General features: G+C 41.3%; 2 protein-coding genes across 4 annotated transcripts in view; one reads left to right on the plus strand and one right to left on the minus strand.

Moving 5' to 3' along the window:
- Positions 1-3: 3 nt before the first annotated feature.
- Positions 4-16,838, plus strand: AKIRIN2 (akirin 2). The gene is made up of 5 exons (XM_083857378.1): positions 4-646; positions 11,145-11,288; positions 11,997-12,146; positions 15,771-15,842; positions 16,155-16,838. The coding sequence occupies exons 1-5, from the start codon at positions 442-444 to the stop codon at positions 16,163-16,165; spliced, it is 582 nt and encodes a 193-aa protein (XP_083713504.1). The 5' UTR covers positions 4-441; the 3' UTR covers positions 16,166-16,838.
- A 4,506-nt stretch (positions 16,839-21,344) lies between these two features.
- ORC3 (origin recognition complex subunit 3) overlaps positions 21,345-22,095 on the minus strand; it is a 35,336-nt gene continuing 34,585 nt past the window's right edge. For all 3 annotated transcript variants that reach the window (XM_083856472.1, XM_083856473.1, XM_083856471.1), the window contains one exon: positions 21,345-21,889. In XM_083856472.1, the coding sequence (XP_083712598.1) occupies positions 21,784-21,889 (106 nt within the window). In that variant the 3' untranslated portion in view covers positions 21,345-21,783. The remainder of the gene's footprint in view (positions 21,890-22,095) is intronic.

Genomic DNA, 22,095 nt, shown 5'->3' on the forward strand with positions numbered 1-22,095 from the left:
GCCATATTGCTGGTGCGGGGGTTACGGCCGGGAGCGCCATCGCCGCCGCCATCGCCGCCGCCCGGGCCCCGCCATCGCCATCGCCCCGCATCGGCCGCCCCGCACCGCGCACCCGGGACCGGCACCGCGCCCCTCGGCACTGCTCGTGCCCCGCCACCGGCCGCGGGTGGAATTTGTTCCAGCCGGGCAGGGCGGAGCGGGCGGGGAGAGCGGAGATCCAGCCGAACTGAACCGGGGTTGTTGCTGCCGCTGCTGGGTCCGCTCCCTAGAGAGAGGCCGGCGGGGAGGCGGCGGAGGCGGCCCTGACGCAGCCGCCCCCTCCTTTCCCTTCCCTCCCCCCCAGCCCACTCCAGACAGTGGGGAAGACGCCTCTGGGCAGGGCCGGCTGCTGCTGCCTTCACCGCTGCCCCTCGCTCCGAGCCCCCTCGGCCGCTCCGCGCCATGGCTTGCGGCGCCACTTTGAAAAGGACTCTGGATTTCGACCCGCTGCTGAGCCCGGCGTCCCCGAAGCGAAGGCGATGTGCGCCATTGTCAGCCCCGGCCTCAGCCGCCTCCTCCTCCTTCGCCGCCGCTGCCTCCTCCCCGCAGAAATACCTGCGCATGGAGCCCTCGCCCTTCGGAGAGGTGTCGTCCCGGCTCACCACAGGTGAGGGACGCGGCGTTCCTTGCCCGGCACCCCCCCGTCCCCCCGGGGGCAGTTCGGCGGGGAGGGGGCCGGGAGGGCGGCCGGGAAGCGGGGAGGAGGAAGGAGGGGGTGGGTTGGGTGGGTCTGGCGTCCCCCCTCCAGCCATTTTCTGCCGGGCTGTGCGGCTGGCAGCGGCCGGGGCGATCCCCGGTCGGCTTGGCACCGAGAGACACAATAGAAATGGCCGTTTGCAGCAGGAGAGGAGGGGGAGGAGGAGGAGGAGGGACGGGGAGGAAGAAGGGGGGCGGCTGGAGCCGAGGCGGGCGGGTGGCCATAGGAAAGGGGCCGGTGAAGGCGGGGGGAGAGACCAGAGAAAGGGACCCCAGCGGGGACGGGGTGTGGGGGTGCTCTTGGGGGAAAGCTCGATCCTGGGAAAGGAGGAGGCCGGCTTTTTTTTTTTTTTTTTTTTTTTTTTTTTTTTTTTCTTTCTCCTCCTGTTCCACGGGTGCATGGCTGTGGCCAGGAGAGCCGCAGGGGCGAGTCGAGCTGCGGAAACGCGGGGGGCGGCGGGGCCGGGGCTGTGGCAGAGGTGGGGCCGGGGTCGGGGGGCGGCGGGGCCCCGGGCGGCCCCTCCTCGCTGCCATTATCGGTGGGTCGAGGCGGCGGCACCTCCTCCCCTGCTCAGACATCGGGGGAGGGCGAGGGGGGCAGGGCGGGGAGGCCGGCCTGTCATCCATCACCCGCAAAACGCCAGTGGGAAAAGGCAAAAGCGGATAAAACAAAGGGGTAATCCCACTTCCCAGCTCCTTAATGCGGGCCATCGTCCCAGATAACCCTTCCTGTGATATCCTTAAAAGTTCCGTAGGAAAACCGAGCGTTAAAAGCAGTTGTGTGCGAGGGTGAGAGTTGCCTTTAGGGCAGATAAAATGGAATCGGACGGTCTCCTCCTCTCGTCGGGGAGACGCGGGGCAGGAACGAAACCCTTTTACATTTTTAAGGTGCGAGAGATGAGTCAACCGGCAGCCCTGAAAGCTCGAGGTCTGCTTGTGTAATGGTTGTCAATTAAAAATCAGCCGAGTTCTTTTTAGCAGCGGGTAGGGAGAGAAGAAAGGAGCGAGTGTTGGCCGGGCAGGCCGGGTCGATGGGCCCGTGCCAGGCTCAGGCCGGGGGCGCTTCCAGCAGTGGCTCAGGGCCGGCGCAGCTCGCGGCCATCGGCGGCTCTAGCGCCGAGGTGTGTGATGTATCCGTGTCCTTTGTGTGCAGGAGGAAAAAGCCCTCTGCAGTTGTTGCAGCAGAATTCCTTCCGCTGTTGTGTTTGGTACTCCCTTTTATAACAAAAGTTGGCTCCAGGTTACCAAGCACTAAGTTTGAACGTTCAAATTGCCATCTTACACGTAGGATAGTGCCTCGTTTCGATATTCTTAGTTCGGGAAATGGTACCGTACAATACATTTTTTAGAGGTTTTAGTAAAACACTAAAAACAATGTTATGGAGGAAATATAGAGGGCATACAGAGTAAAACTTGGCATCAGTGCCTTGATATTTTTTTGAACCTCTAGGAAAGGATCTTGAATGAGTCAGCGGTCTGTGATGAGAGTTGTGATGGATGGCACTCCCTGGTACAGCGAGGCATTACATGTACTTTGAAATAGATATTTAAAATCAGACCTAATTTGATTTTTTTAGAGGATAAGTATTGCTTCTTTGCAATGATTTCTTTTGGTTTCTTTGGGGTTTGGAGAGCATAGGTTATGAATATTTAATATAAATATTGTCTGGCCAGTAAATATTTATTGCTAAAAGGAGGCAAATCAATAAAATTTCCAGAAAAGACAACCTACGGCAATATTTGAGGTAATACCTAAGCTTCTACCCTAACCATTCTGAAGGGCTTAAAAACTGAAATGCTACTGAAATTGAGCAAATACAGGCCTCTTTATCTCCTGAGAAAATCAGAGGTGCAGGTGGTAATCCCTGTGATAAGGTGATTTCTGTACAGACGAGGATGTTTTTTACAAAAGGATGTATAAAAGGTGTGTTTAATATAATGAAAAGTGAATGACAGTAAATCAAAATGTCTCATACAGTACTGGAATACTCCTAAGCAAAACTTGAAGCATTTGTAAGTCGTGCACGTTTACATGGGTTTTGCTTAAAAGCTCCCTCTGGTTTTTGTTACAGAAAAAAATCTTTATAGTGTGCTGGCGTAAGTGTATCTGTTGATCAGCTTGCTTAGCTTTTAATTTCAGTTGAATTTGGGGGGTATTATCCCATCCTGTATTTTTCATTATTTTGACCCTCACTGAGCAAAATAGCGCTCATAATTTTAAAGAGGCCTGTTGAAAGATTGTGTGTGAGTCATCTAATTCCACAAATGTCCCTGTGAACTAATAGTTTGCATTTTTCCTGGTAGTCACTTGGAAGTATCAGATGGTTTATCTAGAGCTCTGATTTAGGTTGAGGCCTAGTGTGCTGCAGAAATACATATTGCTTTCCATTGACTCTAAAATGAGTTCACATGACCGTTTCTGATGCACATGTCTGCATTGGGATCAGATAAATCTTGCTGTATTTGTGAAAAGAATTCCAGTCGGATTTAAAAAGTCTTCCTGAGTCACCATTTTATGTTAGTTTTTGTGTTGGGAAATTTATTAACAATAGCCAGAATTCAGTTGACTTGGGCTTTTCCCAGCCTGTTGCTGTAATCCTTAGATTTCCAGCACTTAAAAAGCATCTGTCTGAATTTTGTGTAATGAAAATTAATGTTCATATGAAATCAGAGCTCTGGATATGAAGGACCTGATGCTTAGACTTTATATTAAATTCATGCTTGAATATTTTTCTTCTGTCTGATATTCTGACCTGGTGGTGTTTAACTTCACACAGTGGAGACCATATCAGCACCAGGACTTCTTAACCACAGTGTTCATCATTTCAGAAATGAATTATCTGGAAGCAGAATACAGATTGATGGAGAGGTGTGCTGAGAACTGAGAATACAGTGTGGTAGTCAGATGAGAAAACAGCTGTCTGTATGGAGTGGTCATAGACAAATAACCAATGTCTGTTGGAGAGAGGGTAGGCTTATTCAAGATGAAATTTATCTCTCACAAGAGTGTTTTAATATTTTGTGGTTATTTGAACAGCTGTTAGGTCACTTCCAGTTTCTCGGTGAATTTGGCAGCCAAACTGTAATTGTGGCTTTACAGTCTGTGCTTTTTGTGGAATTGTGCTTACTGGCCTGGCCATTCTCATGAGTACATTTGCTATTTTTTAGCATTAGCATTATTTGCATGTAGAATGGTGTTTTTAAAGCTGTGTTCACTATAAGCAGTGCAGAACATACCTGCCTAGTGTAAAACTCGTTTAGTTTTGAAAGAGTGGCTCCTCTTAAATATTTTTCTACTGCTTGAATACTACAGATGAGTTTTAGTTTCATGTAAGTTCTAACTATAAATGAGACTGTTTTGTGTAATCAGAATAACTGCACCTGGGTCTGGATGCTGCCTGTGTGTTTGCATACACTTGCTGGGTTTCCTCTGAAGTCCAAAGGGTGCTTTTCTGTTCCAAAGGTATTAAATGAATTCAAGGGTGAAAGGAGAAAACATTGGCAATATTATTTCTCTGTTCTCTGCTGCAAGTTTTGGAACTTTTGTTTGCAGTTTTACCCAGATGACAAATTGTTTGAGAGTGGGGAGAAAAAACAACAAAAGTACACTTAAATTTTTTGAATTCAGAGGCAGGTTAAAATGGCCTGCATGTCTAGACATTTCTGAGATTAAAGCTACAGTGGGAAATACAGTTGAAAGAAATTGGGGGGGCAGAAGGGGGAAGTAATGTTGAGTTTAGGGATTTAAATCTCCTAATTCCTGGTACATAGAAACTCTGAAGACAGACTGAGATTACAAGTTTTTTTCCACACTTCATCCAAAACCAGAGGTTAACTTGAAAGACCTTTATGCAGTCAAAAAAGATGAAGTAATTTAAAAATCCACCGATTTTAGCACATGCAGTTTTTCCTCTATCTGAAACATTCATCTGCCTCAGCATTTCCTCAGCAACTAACTAATGTTGCAAGCTAAAAACTGTAGAGGGTGTTGAGAACAGGCCTCTCATGAGGGACTCTTTACAAACAGAAGGTAGATAAATTTGCCTTTAGTATGTCCTTTTTCTTTCACAGAATAGTCTGGAAAAATATTGATGTAATTGACACAGTTTTTCAAAGTGAACACAAGAAAATGTCTTTGACCTTTTTGAATAGGAAGAACTGTTAGTCTTCCCTGTGGGCTGTCCTCCTGTGACCTTTGAGTTGCCCTCTTGAGCAAACTGAACTACTTCTGTCTAAAACTTGGTCAGGCAATGGCCAAACATTTTAAATGAACAGATCCAGTGGCTTTGGAATGTGACATATTAGTAGTGCTGCATCTCTTTCTGCCTAATTTCTGTTTTGTTAACTTATCCACATGTGTATTTATTGCTAAGTTATCTTGGTGAGATGCCAGATTTCTCATTGTGCTCCAGTATTGCAGAAATCATTAGGATTTTAAAAGACCAAACATTCCCACCCCTTAAAAAAAGTCACGTAATGGCCGCATCTGGACTTCATAACTTAATTTATATGAGAGATTTTTGTATAGATGCCTGTGGTGACTATAAATGTTAAATACTCTTGGTTGTAGATGTCATAAAATGTTGAAGCTGGCTTTTTTGTTTCAGTGGCAAGTCTGATAAATTCAATGTGACATTTTTTTTTATGTGAAGGAAAGATCTAATTGCTGTGTCTAATACATTTTGCATTGCTTGATTTATTTTTCATTCCTCAATCCCTTGATCAGGAGAACTGGAACTTCCTGAAATAATACATTTGCAGAGTGAGCTAATGCATATGTGAGCATCCAGCTTGTGGGAGAAGCAGAACTTTTGTCAGCCTGAAACCTGGAGTAACTAGATCTCATGAGGTGCCTGCTCTGTGCCCCCGTCCCTGGCAAGCTGCTTCTGTCTGTTCTGTGGCTGTAGCCAGTGAGGTGTCAGCATGTACTCATTATCGTGTTTTCTCTGGGCTCTGAGCATGCTCCTCTGAGGGGGAGCATGGTTTCCAAAAGTATACATTCTGTTACTCGCCTCTTAGCATGCCTAATCGAGAACTGTAAGTAGAGTGGTTGATACCTGAGAGCAAAGTAAGAGAATAAGAGGAATATTTGAGTTGTTATAATTTCTGTCTCTGCCAGGGTTCCCTGGTTAAGTAGAAGAAAACCCCTGAGGAATACCTTTACCCATTGCTCTGCTGCAGTGCTCCCTTTAGGGGAAACTGGCATCTTAAAATGAACATTGTACATCAGTAGTCTGGTGGGGAGACCAAAAGTAGGAATGTGGTAACATCAGCTAGGTGTTGGATAAGGTTGAAGGCCTAATGGAAATGTTATATGTTAATTTGAGCTAGGACACTGGAGCAGTTTTGCTTTAACAGAGGCTGAAATCCCTAAAGATGTATGCTGTTGACATCAGGATGGCATTTGGTTGATTACTTAGAAGAAATCTCAGGCATGCTTCAAGTTTGAATGCATACATTGAATGGTGACATTGCAAACTGAAACCCGAGCTAAAGGTTCCATTTCAGGCCAGGAAGACTGCTGCTCTGATTTCAGTGCATTGAGTCACCTTCCTGTGTGTTTTGCTGACTTTTCCTTTAGCTAAATGAGAGAAGCCAGGAACTGTGATGAGAGATTGATAATTTAACAATCAAGCCCAAAGCAGAAAGTCCTTCAGATGAAACAATCAGCACCTTCATAGTTGATAAGCAGTTATTAAAATGGAGAAAATAATTGTTTGCCTCGTTAACTTTTTAACTTGAACTGGTGTTTCCTTTGTACATAATTTCTAGGTAATTACAGGTCAGGATGAAGTAATTAGATGGCAGAATTTTGAAAAATATTAATTTGACTTCATATCATGAATTAAAGAAAGCCTACATCAGTCCTTGGAAATTAATATTTGGCTTTGTAATCCGTTAGTGTGACAATCAGATTTCAGATGTCAAACTTGAACTCTTAATTTACCCTGTTGATATTTCATTCTCTCTTTGTTTGGAAATCTTCATTCTCCAAATGGCATCTCAAGTTCTGAAAGATCTTAATGCAAAATTTAAAGAACCCGTGTACTCAACTTTATGCTCTCAGTACACAGCTCTGGATAAAAAAAAAGAGTATCCGTGCATTTCATTATATTCAGGTGTATTTGACTGAATCCCTGATGCCTTCGGTGGTTATGGTGAGACTGTAGCAGTTTTCATTTGTTATTCTTAATCTTAGCCTTGAACCTGAAGGAGAAAGGGGCATAAAACAGATTCTTGTGTAACTGGTAGAGATTCAGTCATGGTGAATTTGAAATGTTATTTATGAAGTACTAATTCATTATGGTGTGTTAGCAGTGTGGCTTTTTCTTGCTGCTACACCAGATTCGGCAAGTCTGATTTTCACTTTCAGCCCCTGTGCCTGATGTTTCCTGTTAAATGGCCGTGTGCCTTCAGAGGCGTGTCTGACCAGTGGGGAACACTGAGCACAGGGGGGAGAGTGAAATTACTGAGGTAGAGTGAAAGAAACTGAGGGTAGGCCACAGTGATGTGTGTTTCAGCATATTAAATATATTCCTTTTGTCATCTCAGATCGAATCATTGTCTGATGTGCAATATCTGATTTGAGCTTCAGTGTATGTTCAAGGTGGATGAAAGCTTCTATTTAAAATATCTAATAAGTTGTAATATATGTGATGCAAGTTCTCACTTAATTTTTATAGCCTTAGAGAAGGTTACAGAGTAGATTTTAGTGAGTGTATTTTCAGATTCTAAGTTTTTATGTGTAAAACAATTTGTTAATTAAAATGCATCTCATTATTTTAAAGGACAGTTTGGGTCTCCACACTGATGCACATAAAAGAACTGTGCTGTGTTTACACCAGTTCAGTGCATGTTTTAATTCAGTTGTGCACTGCAGAGAGAGTAGTCAGAATTGGAACCTGGAGAAGTTAAAAAACTGAACTTGAAAAAGCAGGAAGGTTTTCTGGAAGCAGAAGTAGGTTGGATCTACTAATTCTAAGCTTTGTTTAACTGGGTCAGAGTTTTAAAAGTCTTTATAGTTAGATGTCTGCTGTATGGATCATGTTCAGAAGTTTTCTGGTTTGTACTACCTTAATATTTCATGGCTTCCTGCAAGTGCTGAGATGCTGTAGAAATGTTAATATATTTGTGTGGAATTATAAAATGGAACTGTAATTGAGAGAAGTAACTTGGTGCATTTAAGCAGTTTTTTTTACTGTATTTGATTATTTTAATTTAGCATTCAGATTTTCATTTAAAACAAGTCATAAATATTCGCAGGCTTACATTGCACTTCACAGTGAAGTAGCTTTAAATCTAAGATTTTATGCTACTGTAATTAATAAGAATGTCCGCTTAGTCTTTGCTGATATAAAAACGTGCCTGCTTTATTTGAAGACTCCCTGGTCTCATTGTTCATGTGAGAAGTCATTGAAGGTTTGGTGCTGTGTTAGACTTGTGTTTCTTGACTGTTAATCTCCATTTTATAAGTGGTGGAAATTGGGAAGTCGGAGATGAGTCAATGTCCTTGACTGCTGTCAGCAAAGCACAGTCCAGTTCTCTGTGCTGGGCAGCTGTGCCTTAAATCTTCTAAGTTAGCCTGAGTAGAGGAATACTGTTTACCAAACCAGGTTATGGACATGCTTAGCAATTGTTCAGTCAGTGCTTAACATTTCAGGCTTTTTTTCTTCTGGTTGCTGTTTGCAGTGTAGGCAGTATCATGTTTAAATAGTCCTTTCTCTTAAACTTTGCTTAGCTTCATACCTTTAGCTGAAGTCATAGTAATGCTAACTGTTAAAGTGATTGTGTCAGGATGAGGGTCTCCCAGTAGCTGTCAGTAGTGTTTCTTGAGATTTTTGATTTTCACAAGAAAATTTGAAGGTGACAATTTAAAGTGTTGCCAAATTAAAAGTAGATGAAGTTGCTGTAATATCATTGACATTTCTTGTTCATAATTCAGTATAATTTGGAATAGAACCATATATCTTTAGTGCACAAATATTGATTTTCTATCCTAGTTGTTTCTGTTTTCTCAAAGTCCACACCTGATTTCTCTGTCTCCTCCCTGTTTTCCCCCCACACCTCCTCTTGCTTTTGCTCCTTCTGTTCCAGCTGGTATTTTAACTTTTCCTCTAAATTATTCCTTGTTTAATTTCCAGGATTTGTTAGGACTGAAGGAGACATGGCAATATGATTGTTTATTTAACTCTTGCAGTTTTACCAGTTGACCAGAGTCTGTTTACACCTTTTGTCCTTAATGATTTTGGTGGTTAATGTGGTTTGAGAATGTTTCTGCAAAGAAACATTCCGAAAGATAAAAGAAAGGAGAACTGTAGAAAAGATTTTTATCCAAGTTGTCACACGTGAAATTTGACTAATTCTTTTGCAGTTCACAAGGAGTTTGGAAAGTATGGCCAGGACAAAGTGGTCATCAAGAAGGATGGTCATGGTCCATTATGTTCTTCAGTTAATACAAATTCAGAATATGAGCAGTCATGTTCTCATCATGTAAACGTGCTTTAGGACAGATGATCCTATCAGCTAATTTGGTTCCCATTCAAAATTATGCAGTATCACTGCAGCCAGAACAGCACTTGATTTTGAGAAGTATTGTTCTACCACCATAATGCCATTGAGTATAAACATTGTTAGGCCAGTCTCTGAGTGATGTGTGTATGCACATGACCAGCTCTGCGTGGGATTGTGTTTAGTTTTGGAAGCTTGACTTCTTCTTGGTTTAACATGATTTATGTACTGTGGTACCCTACAGGAGTGTGTGTATCTTGTCCTACAGAAAATACGAATTCTCCATCCCCCCGCCCCACTTTCTTGTGGCTCCTTCTCTTAATTTACCTGCTGTGCTTTTTTGTTACTGTTTATTATTGTCTTCTGCATTTGCTGCTTCTTTGAACCATATTACTGACTTCCCATTAGAGAGCTGAAAATTGTACAGCTGCAGGCACGGGACTGAAAAGGTATCAAGTCCTTAATCAATGGGCAAAATCCAAGAAGCTCCTTTGCTGACATTCCTGTTCACTCAAAACAGTTTTCTCTCCTTTTATAAATGGGAGTCTCTAGACTGACTCATGGAATTGAACCATGACAGTATTTAAACATCTGAACTTAGAATTGGTAAGTGTGTTTTCCACTTGGTCTAGCAGAGGCTTCAGCCACTGACTGAAGAACACAGTAGCTGAAGTTACTGAAGTTACCTGCACCTATGATTCCTTAATAGAAATGTTCAGATACGGAACCTCAGTAGCATATGGATTACATACATGAAAATTGGTTTAAGTTTCTGTGGTATTTTATTGGCAAAATGCAACAGAAATAGGAAGGTTCTGGGTGGAATCCTTTGTAACTCTGACATGATCATGTGGATTTACATGTACCTGAGTTTTGGAAAGTTGTCTTTGCTAAAATGTCTAGAGGTGTCAGTAGAAGCCAATCATGGCAGGTAAATCTTTTCTTAATGCATTTGAGCATTTAAAAGTAGAGTTCTTACAAAAGATGAGAGTCTTTGGAGATTTCTTTATGGGAAGGTCTTATATAAAAAATAGAAAATTCCTGAATATTTTAGATTGCCAGAGGATGTGCAGTTAGGCCACTGATGCACCTGAGAGCCATTTAGTATGTGGAATTTCAGAGAGAAGGCACACAGGATTGGTGTTTCTCCTATGATTATACAGTGGAGATGAGATTATTAAAATAATTTGCTATACTTTATTCATTGCAATCAGGAGCTGCACTACATGTTGCCATACTCCTTTTACAAGAGTATGTTGATCCATCCACTATATTTTGTTCGATAAGTTTGAGGCTGTCAAAAATGTTGTGGAAAGCTTTTGTATTTTTCCTGTCAATTCCTTCCAATTCTTTGATATTTTAAGCAGTAGGTGGTTAATGCATATTGTCTAAATTGTGTTTTCCTCTTCATGGTGCTGCCTGTAGGCCACTCAACCTACAGACAGGAATGGCAATTCATGTGGATGTTTTATTCTAAAGTCTCTTGTTACTGTTAACTCTGAGTGATAAATGCTGTGTGGGGGTGAAAGATTAAAGATTAACTATATGAAGCAAAGATAATTAATACCAGTATAAGTTTTTATAGCCAAATTTTGATCCATGCACATCGTATTCGTTCCTAAAGTTTAGATTCCTGGGTTTTTGTTAGCAGTACTCTGATGCCCAGTACTTGACCTTAACTAAAAACATTTTTGCTGGTGTTCTCCTGGTGAAAACGTCTGGGTTACCTTTTTTTTAATTAGTTAAATGGTTTTATGTCTTAGGTAAAACATTGTGGGTTTTGCAGGTCGTGTTTTAAGAGTCTGTCTATCTTTTCATCTCTTATTTATCCGCAGCATTTGATGTTTGAGTGGAAATCAAGCAAAATGGTGAAATGTTAAGGGTTTTTTTTTTCTTTTTAGAACAAATTCTGTACAACATAAAACAGGAGTACAAACGCATGCAGAAGAGAAGACATTTAGAAAATAGCTTCCAGCAGACAGATCCTTGTTGTTCTACTGATGCACAGCCACATGCATTTCTCCTTACCGGACCAGCTTTGCCAGGTACCCAGATAATTCTGTGTAATTTTCCTATGTTTTCTTGGACTCTGCTTTTGTAAACTATTTTTTCTAGTTACTTGATGGTTTATGGCATCTTCTTACCAGTTACTGTTATTTTTTATGGCATTAGTTGTGTGTAATTCTGCTGTATTCTGCTACTCTGTAGGATTCCATTTGAGTAAATAGTTTTCCCTGTTACCTGTTGTGTTACAACACATTCCCACTACTTACCAGTGCTTTTTTTGGCAATAACAGCATTGGTCTGGAAGATGGTAGCTTTTCATTTTAAGAGTTGGTTGGACAAAAACCCGGCATTGTTTTCAGGAGACCATCCTGCCTACTCTATCATTGATACTGTAAAAGGCTTTTGCAAAGCAGCTGTCTTGGCACCAATATACTGTACTATAATTTTAATATAAAATAGTAGCTTAAATTTGTATGTGGCAATTGCCATGTAAATGGTGTTCCCAGTGTTTGTATGACACTCTTGGGGTTTTGATAGTTGTGCATGTTGTCCATTGCAGATGCCTTCCTTTGGTGCATCCAGTTCTGCTTCTGTAGTAATTAGGAGGATCAAATAGCAGAGAAAATTTTCTTCAAATGTTTTGTAAAGTTCCTTTTACATGAAAGGTGTGAAAAAACCTAATTATTAAAAACTAGTTCTGTTCTACCTGTAATTGTAAGTTGGTATGCCCAAATATTTACACTTAGGTACTTCATCTGCGGCATCATCACCATTGAAAAAAGAACAGCCCCTGTTTACTCTCAGACAAGTTGGAATGATCTGTGAACGTTTGCTGAAAGAGCGTGAAGAGAAAATCCGTGAAGAGTATGAAGAAATTTTGACCACAAAACTTGCAGGTATCTTACAGTTTAGAATAATATTTGTCAGAATGAGTTTGAAAGCTTAAAACTTCTCTTATTTTTGTTACAGTGTATGTTTTTTTTCTGACCTAATCTGATGAAGGAATGGGGTTGCATACATGACAGAAAAAACGATGTTTACTCCCTTTGATAGGTTTTTTCTTTCTGTGCTGCTTTGGATGGAAAGTATGACTCTTAATTATTACTACTCAGTGCAGACAGTGGTTTTAGTTAGAACTTTCTCTTGCTATTGTGTCTGAATTGACAGTTTCCCCTTCTTTTTCGGTTTTGTGTGGGTTTTTTTGGGGTTTGTTTGTTTGTTTCCTCCAGAAACACTGCCTTTAGAGCTCTTTTTGAAGAACTGGTTTTTTGTTTTGTTTTTTTTCCTGCTTGGGAAGTGACTTCCTTTTTTGTGGAATTTGGCAAGATGACAGTACCTCAGATTTCCCTTTCTCTTTGCAGTTCTTACCATTACACTGCTGCCAGCGGTGTTTGGTATCTGCTTGAGAGTCAGTTCAACTGTTTTTCTGATGCTTCATGTTGAATTCTTGTATTTCACAATTCAGCTGAAATTCTTGGCACCTGATTCCAGCTTATCTTTCCACAAAGATCATGCTAATGTCAGCATTGTAAATACAACCTTTCTTCACTTTTTGAAGTCCTTTACTTCTAAGCCTCTTGCTAGCATTTGAGCACCTAAATTATTGTGCATTCAGAGGTAGGTGCTTTCACAGTATGATTTGGAGTCTAATTTAATATTTAGTGTGATGATAATGAAAGTCTGAGCACACTGTTCTGCAGACTTGCTTTTGAATACCTACAGCTGTTGTGCTTCCCACCTGAAAACACATCAGAATTAAAGTTGGCAGGTCTCTTCAGGTGGGAATGAAACCTTTTTCAGGCGTGCACATGCCGAAAGTCACCAGGCTTGTGGGTTGCTTGCTATAGTATTGTCTCTGCACCTGAGGTTCATGTTCTCCACTTGCTGATCTGCCATTTCTGTGTAAGAAATTGCTGTAGTTCTATGTCCCTCTTAAATCTACATCTGTTTAAAACCATAACTAGAGCCGTGAATACTGCTGCTGTTCTGGGCTTGGTGTTCAGGTCAGTGTTTTTAAGCTGCTTCAGCCTGACAAATTAGGACTCTATAACTTTTTCTCCTGATTTATGTATGTTTAGGAATTGGGTCATTTCTTGTATTTTCTCAAATGCATTTCATTTAGCAGGGATCATAAGCATTTGAAGACCAGATAGATTTACATTTGTTCCAGACACTTTTGGAGCACAAGCTTGTAGTTCTTTACAAACAGGAAGCCCTTCTATCAAGTTCCTTACACGTGCCCTGTCTCTCAGTCCCAAAGGGAACATTGTTGGGTTTGTTTTTGGGAAAAGGAGGGGATTAAATTCTATCTGGGAGTTGTGGTTTAGTGAGATGATTTAGGTTTACTTGTTCTTACCGTGGTGCTCACCAGAAGACCAATTTAGGAAGATCATGTTACTGAATCACATAAATTAGGTCAGTAATACATTTTCAACATTATACAGGAATATAAAAACTGACAAAAGAATTTAGAAATTCCTTACATAGAAGGCCAGTTATGGTTGTCTACTGACAGAATGGTTATATCCTTTTCTAAGCTTTGTGCAGTAAGGTGATACTCTCTGTTACAAAAGCAAAGTCAAAGAAAATGTAACTGGAAATTCCATAATAAATCTCAGTTGAATAGCTTCTTTCAAGTGAATTAACTGAATCTTTGCATCTTGGATATTTTCTGAATCAGAGTTGACATGTAGGTAGTTAGCCAGATACTGCCTATTCTTTCCTCCTTTCATGTTCTTTGTGAGCAGATCATTGCCTTGATTTCTCTTCCTTCCTCTGTTACCTAAACTGCTGTGTTAGTGCAAACTTGGTTTTGCAAGAGCTTTAGGGAAACAGTAGCTTGAAAGGTTTTAAAGAATCTGTGAAAAACAGCCTTTTATAGTATTGTAATTGTGTTCATGTCATGTAGCCACCTGATTTAAAATAGTCAGGATGTGTTTGATGCAGTGATGTAAATATTTGTGCAGTGTTCACTTAAATTTTCAAGTAGTTCACTGTAGGCTGCTCCTGCCTTTGGATTGCTTAACTTCTGCTCCTACCTTTGGATTGCTTAACTTCAACAAAGGGGCTTTTTAGTAACTGGATTTTTTTTAAAATTTGCAAAGCTGTAGTCCTGACAAAGATGATGTTACAAAGCAGCTGTATATGTTGACTTCCACCTTTAAAGAACAGCATTTGCAAATTTGATTTTGGCCTTTAATACATTCTTTCAGGAAGAGTTCTAGTTGGTGATATTTCTTGAAATGGTTTCAGGCCACTAGATTCTTCAGTCTGCTCTTTGTGTTATTTTGTTGTTTGGCTGCTGATAAGCCGCTGTCAGAACTGCAGTGAAACAGGCCCTGCCTGTGGGCAGAGGGGGCTGACCCCAGGCCCCTTGGTCAGGGATGAATGTCCTTAGATCTTTGGGTCCACTCCGTACTTGGGGCTGCTGCTGCACTGCTTGCTGATTACTGATACCCTGTTTACTCCAAAGGTGAAGCTCATCCCTGCAAGAGGATGGGGACTTTATTGGGGCAAACCTGTGGGACTAGGAACCACTACAAATCTAACTGCATTTTTGGTTGAAGATTGCCTTCTTTGACCTTGCCCTTTTCTCAGAACACCCCACATTGCTGCACATGTATTTTTCCACAAGGGAGGAAGGGGAATGGAGAGGAGCGGCATCTGGTAGATATTACTCTCCTTGTTCAATTTCCTAATTCTGAAAGGTGATATCCTGCTGATGAGTGCAGTATTAAAACTGAACAAAATATTGCAAATGTATTTGTGTGTGTGTGTGTCTAGAAAGAGTAACCTTTCTGGGAAATAATGGTGCTTAGTTCAAAGCCATGTATGTTCCATGACAAAATTTCATTTCAGATGACACAGTAACCATTTTCATGCAGTCCACAGTCAACTATATGTCTCTCATAGTAGCTACTTTTGTGATTGGAATTACTCAAAAGTTAGTCATTTAACATTTCATCCTTTCAGTTGCTTGTTTGCTTTTGATTTTCTGGCAGTCAGCAAATAGAATTTGTAACTCTGTAGCAAATCCCTTTTCCTTAATTTTGTGTTTCCATTTCATCAAGTTAATTTTCTTATATCTGGTAGTGGTAGGAGCAGACAAATTGTGTTTCCAACCCTAGCACTGGCCTTTAACTGCTCTGCCCTCATTATGGATCTGTAAAATGAGCACACTTGATTTCTTCAAAATACAGTGTGTGGTACTTAGCAGGTGTGAGGTACATTGAGGTCTCTGTTGTGTGCAGCTTAATTCTCTTTGAGTTTACTGCCATCTTTCTCATTTACAGAAGTTTGTAAGGGAGAGCCTTTAATTAAGGGGATATTGGCTGAATTGTTCTGGAGGATAAAAAAGAAATGGCAGCTCTGAACTGTATTAAGTTCAGTAGTACTTAAAAGTACTACTAGTTTGAGGATGTGTTTAACTTGTATGATTTCTGTGTATAAAAATTAGCCCTGAGCATTTTTCTGCTTGATTTAAACTGAATTCTCATATTTGTGATGCTTCATCCTTGCAGAACAATATGACGCATTTGTGAAGTTCACGCATGATCAGATCATGCGACGATATGGAGAACAGCCTGCCAGTTGTGAGTATCTTTCTTCTGGTCCCTGTAGCAGCATTGAATTACCAACTGTTCAATAATTTAAATGGCCATTGTTTGCTGTTAAGCTGCTAGGCCCCAAGGTAAAATACTTGAAATTGAGAATATGGAATATTGAGGTTGAAAGGGAGGTGTGAGAGAAAATGCAGCTTCTAAAACATCTAGAACTGGTTTCCCATAGCAAGCTGGGGTTTTAGTTTTGAAACCAGTTTTGTTATTACCATAGAAGGTTTGCACAGAGCTGATACTTGTTACTGCTGTCATTAACTCCTTTCTTTTTCTTTATTCTCTTTCCAGATGTTTCATGAATCACACTTTCTGCATATGTGGGCTGCCCTATACACCCTGTTTTATTGTTGCAAGCTATCCCAATAAAGACTTGCAGCAATGCCATATTTTTCCCCCCCTGTGAACACAGGTTATTTCAAGCTTTTGTCAGTGGCAACCACTCTTATGCAGCAACTGGTTTTGGAGTGCTCCCTGATGTCAGTACCACCTGGATGTGGACCTTTGCTACCTGTAATAATACCAGTGGCCTCATTTGCTGTATCATTACGATTTGGCTTCTTATGTTAATAAGTTTGAAAAAGTAAAGGATTAAAGCTGGTGTTCTAGCAGTTGCCCTTCACTGGTTGTGTAAATAAAAATGTAGAATGACACTTCTGACTGAAGTTAGTGTGGTTTTCATAACTGTGCACTACAACAGAGCTGTAATCACAGTTAAGTTAGAATGTAATCCCAGGACAATTTTAAGCAAATAGCCCACAGTACTGCCTGTGAAATAGTGAAGGAGGGCATTTCTGTATTCCATGACTTTTTTGGGGGTTAAGAATGGGTTTATATGATTTCTCATTTTTGTAGTTTTTATTTATTCTATCAGTCTTTAACAAATGTTTATTGCTGCAATTTTTCAGTGTATCATTGTTTTACTGCCCTTGTAGTACTGGAATTTAGTTGGAAGAATAAAACATTTACTTCTAATCTGTTTGTTTTTAATATGCAGGTGGAACTTTTGCTGTGTATGAATAAACTTAAATCTGAGTGTTTAAATGAAAATTTTATTTACTAGCAATAGTGGGTGGGTCAGTTTTAGATGAAGAGGAGGAAGTGGATTAAAATCTCAGAGGCAGAGAAATTTTCCTTAGATCGGCTGGATTGTTTGGTGTTGAGGAAGCATGTTTGGTACAGAATGAACACAAAACTGGTGATGTAACTGCTGTAGCTGACTCAAACAGCAGCTGCACTTGCCTTCCTTCAGATTTCAGTGACACACTAAAGGAAGTCTGTTCATGAGATAGAGCAGGTACATGTACTGCAAGCTGGAACAGTGTAGGTATTGCAAGAGCCGAAGGTGTGTAATGCCTGTTAAAGGTTGAGAGCCTTGGATGCATTCAGGACAGACTGCTGTGTCAGTGCTGGCTGCTGCTGTCTGGGCAGTGCTGGGTCTCTGAATCACTGTGAAGTTCCTACATGGCAAGTCCAGATCTGTGTGTTTTGGGATGGAAGCATTGCTACCAAAGGCCTTCAGTCACCTGCTTTGGGGACAAGAAGGCAGTTTCAGAGTAATTGTTTGATTACAGACTGCTGTCTTCTCTAACTTACTGTCAGATTCTGGTTAAATGGTAGTCTGGTCTGTGGTAGATCTCTGTCCCATCTCAGAATAACAGAGGAGTTTGAGTTGAAGCTGGTAGATGAACTTTGGTAATTGGCTCATGCTTGCTTACAGTATCAGAGAAGCATTGTGAGGAGCTCTGCTTCTTGGTGAACTCTTTCATTAGGAATGAGGTTGAAGGTTCAGAATTGGATACATTGTCACAGTATCAGACTATTTTCTGCTCACTTTCCTGAAACCTATCTTGCCTAAATATTTGGATTATTTCTGCTTTATTTTCAGAATCCCAGAAATTAGAAATCTCTGGTAGACTCCCCTCTCAGGTCTTCTATCACTGAAGATAAAACTGTCAAGGGCTGTAGTTTCTGTTGTCTGCCTTGAAGTTCTCAGTCCCTCTCCTTCCTGCTCCTCACTTTTTGACCTCTTACTAAGTTGCCCAGGCTAGGAAAAGCACTGCTTTCTAGGTGGACCACCATGCAAAATCTGACATCCTCATACATCTCATGTATTTCCTGTGTTTTTGTCTTTTTCTTTGGGATATTAAGACTTAAAAGTAAGAAGCGATGTCATGCTAGTACCCAGCCACTCCTGCACTGCTCCAAATTGATACATAATCAGCAGTCTTGTGGCAGATGAAAAGCATGGCACCATGGGTGCTGATGTATCACAGCTGTGGTATGCTTAATTTCTGCCTGTTCTGGAAATGAGGTTGCATTCTTTGAAATTTTTCATTTTTTAACCTGCTGCTTGTTCTGTCTTGGACTTCAGACTGGCTCCTTTTCCTAATCTCAGTGCCAGTATCTGGTGTGATGAATCACACATGAAAGGCTTGTTCTAACAAGAGACATACTCTTCAGTAGATCTTCAATAGGAAAATACTAGGGAAATTGGTGTACTGAGGAGCCAGCTGGTGCTTGAAAACAAACCTCAAAAGGCTTTTGAGTCAAGGAGAAATGGGTACAGTTCAGTCACTACACAGTTCTTGGCACTACACTTTGTGGTGGCCACGTGTAGTTTATTTTTGCTATTTGTACGTAACTGCAGTCTTACCCAAAGGCCAAGCAAGCTGAGAACAGTTAATTGGAACTTAACAGAGTGAAACCAAAGATCTTGGTTAACCTGTTTTTAAGGTAGTGATGTGTTTATTTCTTTACTAGCAGATCTCAGTTACTGTGTACTTGAAAAGCAGCATGTACATTCTGGGTGTTGATTTTTGTGTCTAGCTGTGAGAGCATATAACCATAAGATGATTCAGCATTTTTCAAGGTTGCAAAGGAAGGAGATTCAAGCAATCCTGTGTGCTGATGTTTGGGATTTCCTTGTTTACTCTTGAACAGGATGACCAGTCACAGATTCTGCTTAAAAACTGTTGTGTGAAAACTCTCTTCATTTCTGAGTTGGGAATTGAAAAGGATTTAAGCTCTCTGATACCACAGTGGGGATAAAAAATGGAGGCTGGTAAAGTATTAAGAATTTATGCTCTTGTTAACCAGTGCTTGTGACTTTTGTATTAGAAGTCATTCTCAGTGATGAAATGGCTTTTACAGGCATCTGGGCTGTTCTTATAGTTTATTCCTGTTGTAGGCTTCAAGATAAAAGAAAAATTACAAAGTTTGTGTTTGAAACAAGTAGTGCAGTAGTATAAAGTGTCAAAGAACAGCATCTGTAACAGTAGAGAAAAAGGGTTGGAAAATGATTTTAATGAGCATTAACTTGCATTCAGGTCTGATTTTTGGCAGTAGGTCTGTTGAAAGATGTGGCTACCTAAGAATATGATATAGATAGTTCAGAGGTCAGACTTTACACTAGAGTTTCGTAACTACTGCAGACATTAGCACTTTGGGATTTTTTTTTCCTGTTTAAGTGAACATTGCAGACAGTGAAGATTTTCTGGAATATCTGCAAAACATGTTATTACTATCCAGAGAGTTGTAGAAACTGATTTTTAATTTTCCAGTTGAAATCTCTATTTCAGCTAAGGTATGTGAGGGGTGTCTCAGCTGTTATTGATGTTGGTTCCAGATTCAGTGATGTTAAGCTCTTTCCAGGAAGGCAGGACTGATTGCAAAGTCCAGCTTCTGAAGAAAGGAAGGTGAACTAAATTAAATTTATGACCAGTTTAGTTTGTGTTTGTAACTGTTCAACCTTCTTATCCTCCTTGCTGAAGAAAACAAAGCGCCAAGTACAGAATTAAAATTTGATCTGAGAACCCGTATGTAGCACAGCAAATGTGACTTTAACCATACAAATTTGTTATTAGTTAAAGGGAAGAAACAGCCATTAATTATTAATTTTACTGTTTTTAATGTCATGTTGCCTGCACATTTGGGGATTAAAGGCCACACACTGTTGAGGCTGGTTTCTCTTTATTTCTGAATGCTTTACCCTCCGGGGGTGTGAAAGTTACCTGGGGTGAGGCTAGCAGAGGGGGGTGGCAGGGAACAGCTACACAGCAAAGCACTTGGCTGCCTGTCCTCTTGCACATCACAGAGACATTTGGTGCTGCTCCCTTTCATTTGTCAAGTGTGTTTGCGAGATAACTGGGGTGAGGTTCAGGATGGGGGGGTGTTCAGCTTTCCCCTCTGCTGCAATGTCTTGCTTTCCTTGCTGCTGCTGGAAAGCTGTCCAGGTCCCTGAACTGAACAGGTCCCTGAGCCTGCTCACCAGGGAAGAATGGGAGTTTTTTACCTGTGTCTTGGAACTTTTCAAGTGCTTCTGCGATCCTAAAAATTCATGCTCTTGAGGTTTTTGTCATTGTTTCCCAAGTTTTATGTTCTGGCAGTAGAATCTGATAAACGCCTCCTCCTCCCCCTGCTGAACTGGCTGGGAGCATTCAGAACAAGAGCCCCACTTAGAGCAGGATGTGTTGCTGTGACTCTGCAATTCTTACAGTTGGAAAGTACACAACTCCTTCCTTGTCTGAGCGTATTTAAAACCAGCCTCACATCTCTTGCATACATTCCTGGGGAAACAGCTGGGTAAGTTACTGGTTCTTGTAATAGGACTTCCCAGTTTGATTTATGGAAGGGATTCTGTCCTCAGAGCTCCAGGCTAAAGTGCCAGTGCAGTCAAGTAGGAGCATCTGAAGTCTACTGATAGCTAAACAAGGGAGCACTTCCAACACCTCAGAAGGAAAATGAAGTCTCTAATCCCTTCACACTCAACTGAAGATGTCTGGAAGTTCTTTGGAGGTAGTCTTTTACAACAAAGTAATCGCCACTCAACTTTGTCTGGGAGGGACCAAGTCTGAACACCTCTCTTAACATCTCTTTCTAGGTGGTCAGGCTGCCCTGAAGTCCCTGCCCTTACAAAGCTGCAGTGCACCTGTCAGAGCCCTCGGGAGGGTTTATCAAAGCATGGCAGATGCACTGCTCTGGAGAGAATGCAGTTTCTTTGGTTCCTAAGGCTTTCCCATGGTTGAAGAACAGGGCACTGGCACCACCATAAACACATTTGCTCCTTAAATGGAGTCAAGGGACAGGGTTGGTCTGAGAAGGCTTTCTGAAGATCGATCATCCCTGCTGGCACATGCTCAGCCTACACTGCCTTTCACACAGTTGTTTCCTTCGCCTGCATGCAGCACAAACTCTCGGCAAAGAGAGGTTACAACATGTGTTTGAGGTGGGGATTTTCCTACCTTCCACCCTTAGTGCACAAGTGCCATGGTCTCAGTCTGTGCTGACACAAGTTGCTCTAACAGCAGAAGTCAGCTAGTACCAATCAACTTCACTAAAAAAAGGAAATTATTAAAACGGTTCACTTTTGCTTTTACCAAAAAGCAAAACTTTGTATTTCCACAATTACTCTCTTCCCTTCTCTTGCTCAAGGAGATTTTTATGGCAGTTTTGAAGAACACACAGCAGAGGCTTAACATGGAAGTTCATTGTCTTTAGCATACTTGTTTTATTTGTTTTGAAATCTAGCTCAAGGATCCAGGAGGCATTTTATAATAATGACTCAAATCCTATCAGCTTACAAGGACGTTAATAATACTGCTTCATCACTTCTGTGGCTTACACAGCCAGTGTTGTCCTTTTGGCTTGCTAGCTTGAGTTATATCAGTGGACTGTTAAATACAACACATCAAAGAAGATTGAAACTAGCACAACAATAAAGTATTTGGAACATGAGCATTAACAGAGCAGAACATTACACAGGGAAGATGAGCATTTAAAAATAACATCTCTATTCAAGCCTGCCCAGGCACTCAGAATGTATCTCACAACATTCAGGCATCGCTGACTTTGACTCAGGATGTAGTGGGAACACAGCCCTTGCTCTGTTGGGTACGTTTATTGGCACCTTGGTGGCACATTAGCAGCCTCCCCATGTCAGCCTTGCCACGTGGTCAGTTTTCTGCTTGCTGGGCTTTATGAAGCCCAGGAGCTCCAGTTCAGAAACGGCTCGGATAAAACGAGCGCTGGACACGTCAGTGAAGGAAAGAAACCAGCTACACTTCTGGTGACACAGTGACAAACACACTGCTCTCTTCTAGGAGGACGAGATTTCTAAGCCATGGGAAGCACAGATCATACAATGTGCTGCACAATAAAATTGTTGGAAATAAGGGCAGAGCACACACTGCCTACAGAAGCACAAATCTTCAATCTGATCAGTACTTCTGCC

Source organism: Zosterops lateralis, assembly GCF_965231275.1.
Source record: "Zosterops lateralis genome assembly, chromosome: 3".
Taxonomy (NCBI): domain Eukaryota; kingdom Metazoa; phylum Chordata; class Aves; order Passeriformes; family Zosteropidae; genus Zosterops; species Zosterops lateralis.

Bases quoted from the DNA above. Each gene is read 5' to 3' on its own strand.
- AKIRIN2 (XM_083857378.1), top strand. From the start codon at position 442: ATGGCTTGCGGCGCCACTTTGAAAAGGACTCTGGATTTCGACCCGCTG. The intron at 647-11,144 runs GTGAGGGACGCG...TTTTCTTTTTAG, and splicing joins GTCGTCCCGGCTCACCACAG to AACAAATTCTGTACAACATA. The intron at 11,289-11,996 runs GTACCCAGATAA...ATTTACACTTAG, and splicing joins TACCGGACCAGCTTTGCCAG to GTACTTCATCTGCGGCATCA.